Source organism: Sinocyclocheilus anshuiensis, unplaced genomic scaffold (assembly GCF_001515605.1).
Source record: "Sinocyclocheilus anshuiensis isolate Anshui unplaced genomic scaffold, SAMN03320099.WGS_v1.1 scaffold466, whole genome shotgun sequence".
Taxonomy (NCBI): domain Eukaryota; kingdom Metazoa; phylum Chordata; class Actinopteri; order Cypriniformes; family Cyprinidae; genus Sinocyclocheilus; species Sinocyclocheilus anshuiensis.
The window spans coordinates 125,791-130,065 of NW_015544159.1; the positions used below are offsets into that span (position 1 = coordinate 125,791).

At 33.3% G+C, this 4,275-nt stretch overlaps 1 protein-coding gene across 2 annotated transcripts in view; it reads left to right on the plus strand.

The window, feature by feature from the left end:
* The window catches only part of prkg1 (protein kinase cGMP-dependent 1), a 147,875-nt gene that overhangs the window by 6,228 nt on the left and 137,372 nt on the right, over window positions 1–4,275 (plus strand). The window contains exon 1 of one of the 2 annotated variants that reach the window (XM_016495475.1): window positions 679–1,288. The exons of the other annotated variant lie outside the window; for it this stretch is intronic. Within the exon in view, the coding sequence (XP_016350961.1) occupies window positions 984–1,288 (305 nt within the window). The 5' untranslated portion in view covers window positions 679–983. Of the gene's footprint in view, window positions 1–678; window positions 1,289–4,275 lie in introns of those variants that run through there. 2 annotated transcript variants of the gene reach the window in all.

Here is a 4,275-nt window from a genome sequence, read left to right on the forward strand (position 1 = left end):
TAATAATAAAAAGATAAATTACAATAGATTTAAGTTTTTAGTAATTATGATTTCCTAACTACCAAAATTAATTAATGCATTAATTGGCTTATAGCCAATGGGAATTATTATTATTATTTTTTAAATATGATTTGAAATAACCTTCACTATAGTTGCAACATCTGAAAATGACATTTTGGTCATGTACAGTCTAAATGTACATCTTGCTTCTTAAAATGCAATGATTCTTTCTGAGCGTTGGATGAATTTAATAATTTCTGACAAGCTAAAACTCATAAAATTAGAGCAGATTTGAAAGAATTTATTGTAATTCAAGGTAAATGATGAGAAACATTTTTACGTCTTAAAAAGTGCAAAAAGCAAGTTCAATTAAAACGTGGCATAGGTATTTTCTGTGAGGTATTTGCTGTGTGCATATTTAATTTGATGCCTGATGTGCATATTTTCGAAGTATAAATGAGTAAAAATTATTTGTATTTTAATAGGGATAATTTAGGAAGTGCGTAAAGTTAGCGTAAAGGAACTGTTATTGAAACTACTGTTTGAATGCGCTCACGTGCTTGTGTATTGTGTAAGGTAGCGCACTTGAAGGCTCTCAGCGGCTGTTACAGGTGCGCACTTGAGTCTTTCCTCATTGGCTCATCGGGGAGCCACGAGCGTGCTGCTCTCACGACGCGTTCACTGCGCGCTCATGGCGTTCCACTCGCGCTCGACAGCTGCGACTGACGTATTTGGACAAGAAATGAATGCCCTGTGAAACTTCTTCGTCTCCCGAATGTGATCTTTGCAGACGCTGTGGGTGTTTCCGCGCGCATTCCTCCGGTATAAATAATCCGAAAGCACGCCGGTGGATCGGCGCGGCAATTTTTTGGGCGACATTACCACGGAAAATACGACCGAAAGCGGTTTGCTTTAATTTCATGACCGAAAACTGACCGTTCACCAAGTTGGTAACGACTCCGGATCGTTAACTGTGGGGAGAAATGGGCACATTACGCGATCTCCAGTACGCGTTACAGGAGAAGATTGAAGAATTGAGACAGAGAGACGCGCTGATTGATGAATTGGAGTTGGAGCTGGACCAGAAAGATGAACTCATCCAGAAGCTTCAGAATGAGTTAGACAAATACCGATCCGTTATAAGACCGGCAACACAACAAGTCCACAAGCAGAGTGTCCTTCAAGAGCAGCAGAGGACCAAGAGACAGGCGATCTCTGCCGAACCTACAGCCTTTGATATTCAAGACCTCAATCATGTCACCCTGCCTTTCTATCCAAAGAGCCCACAGTAGGTGACACTTAAATCTGATCAGTGTTGTTATGAAGCTGTCCATCAAATTAACCGGAACAAAGTGCTGATGATGATTTGCATTACTGATTCAATTATGCATATGCAATCGTATAATGACACATAAATCATTGCCTTTGTGCTGTGATCTTGGTCAGTGAGACACCTCGAGTTCTGTGGTAGGAATATAATCATAACCATCCATCAAACCTGTCTCCATCCAAACCTTCATTACTTCACTGATGTTATGTAGCCTATTGTGAATATAGGCAGACAGCCAGCCTGGTGATGCCACCTGTTGATTCTGTTTATCAACTTCAAAAGGGAGAAAAAGTGCATGTTCATATGTAGATTATAGTTCATGCATACTGTTTTTTTTTCTTTTAAGAGAACAGTGTGAATTTCAAAATCTTATATTTCTTCATCATATATATTTTATTAGATTAGACTCAACCTTATCTGCTTGTGCAGAGCAAGTCTAACCAGAAGTAGTATTACAGCATAGTGTATTATATTTAATGTTATAATGTGCAAAATAGAAATATACAATTTGTATTTATATAAGGATATACAGTGGTAGTCTATAGATAAATCATGGTAAAGTGCAAATTTGAAAATGAGGTACAAATGACAGAACAAATTAATGTGGTAGTGCAGAAAACATGATATTTAGTACGTTATTTAGTTTAGAATAGTATAATGCAGAATGACATATAATATGGATATACAGATTCATGTTATTTTTCCATTAAAATGTTCATGTTCGTTTCTTATGAAAAAAAAATACATTAGAAAAATGACAGACCCCACTGTATAATATATAAGGAAGTATATGATTAACACACACATATATATATATATATATATATATATATATATATATTTTCTAATATACATTTCATATATATATATATATATATATATATATATATATATTGGCTAATAGTCATTTCAAGATTATTTTGGGAACATTTTTTTTGCAAAACTAAAACATGAAATAAAATAAAATAAAATATAAAAAAACCTTGAAATTATTTTATATTAAAAAGTTAATTTAAGTTACCTTGATGTGCTAAAATAACTAAAATTTAAAAAATAATGAAAACTATGTAGACATTTAAAAATCAAAAACTAAGAAAAATGACAAGCACACAAGAAGATTATAAAACTTTAAAATTAAAACTGAAATGTGAAAACAATAAACTCAACTGAAAAAAATATATAAAGATGTTTTTTTGAAGGGAATGTATATGAATTTCAAAATATATTATTTTTCTGCATCATAAATATTGTATTAGATTCGATTCAACTTTATTGTGCTTGTGTAGAGTAGGTCTAACCAGAAGTGCGAGTCGTAGTAATACAGCAGCGTAGCAAATAATTGTAATAATAATAATAATTTATGCATTTAGCAGATGCTTTTATCCAAAATGACTTACAGTGCATTCAGGCTATACATTTTGTACCAGTATATGTATTAAATAAATAAATTATGGTGAAGTGCAAATTGGAAAATGAGCTGCAAATGACCACTATAGTGGAGATGACTTGGAATACAGTACATCGTTTAGTTATTATATTTAATGTTATAATGTGCAAAATAGAAATATACAATTTGTATTTATATAAGGATATATACAGTGGGGTCGTAAAGTCTGGGACCACATTCAAATTCTGGGAACCAAAACCCTGGAAATAAACAAAGTTTTAGGATTTTTATAAATGTAAAACAAGGAACCATACAATGAAGATGAAATATTTAAGATTCTGTAACATTTGAATGTAACTAATGAAAAAGCACATTTGTGACACTGACAACATGAGCTCTTTGTACAGATGGTCAGATGTTATTGCTTCCAATGAAGCGTTACATCTCAAACCATACTGGAGAACATCAGGTTTCGGTCATATCAGCACTAGTTCTGCTTTCAGAACAATGCAGATCCCACTATATAATAGAAGTATATATAAGGCAGTATATGATAATTATTGGCTAATAGTCCTTTCATGACTGTTTTAGGAACATCTTTCAGTCTCATATATCAGCCACAAAGGTGTACATAAAATGTTAAGCATTTGAAATTGCTTTTAAGCCTTTTAAAACTATATATAGAGTTCAATGAAACTGCATGATGATCTCTAATGAAATGCACACAACTGGAAAGCGGAGTAGATTCTTAGCACCGTTGAGAATCTTTTCATCTTCTCCTCAGCAGGATCTCTAGAGCGGTATTATCTAAAAGCCTCCCTCGTCCACCATGCCATCATTTTGAGGGGGGGCTATCAAAATGAAGAAAAAAGTTTCATAAAAAAAATGTAATTCCTGAAAAGAAAACATTACTAGTTTGCCACAGTGTTACTGATTAGAAAATTACATCTTAATATTAAAATAAATATTTGGACAAATCTGATTCGTTGCTTGTAAACCTTTGTTTCCAAATTAATGTAACAGTCACATAGGGCTGGGTATCGTTCAAACATTTTCGATATCGATACCGATACCGATACAGATACCTTGACTTCGATACCGGTTCCTGAACGATACTTTTTTCGATACCAATTTTATGAAATAAATTTTAACAAGATTACATTATCTAAATAAAAAAAACTTTGGTTTTATTTTTCAGCTTGTTGATATTTATACAAACTCGAAGACTCATCTCCTGAGCCACTGCACAAAGGAACAAAATGTAACCAACACAATAAATCAGTGCAAAATAGTTTTAATAAAGCTCAAATAGTCTTCAGTTTACACATCTGTTAGGCTACATTTATACTAGTTATTGTTCATTTTAAACAGCATAGCTCAGACAGAATCATGATTTTATTTATTTTCCACTGATTTACTGATGAGCATTAGCAGCTTCCAGCGCTGTCTGCTTGTGTTCTCTCTTCCATGATCGCTGCTCTGACTCAGAGGTAATAACATATTTAATTTCAGCAACATTACATGGCCAAAACACACATTAGACGGCAATCGGAAGTTA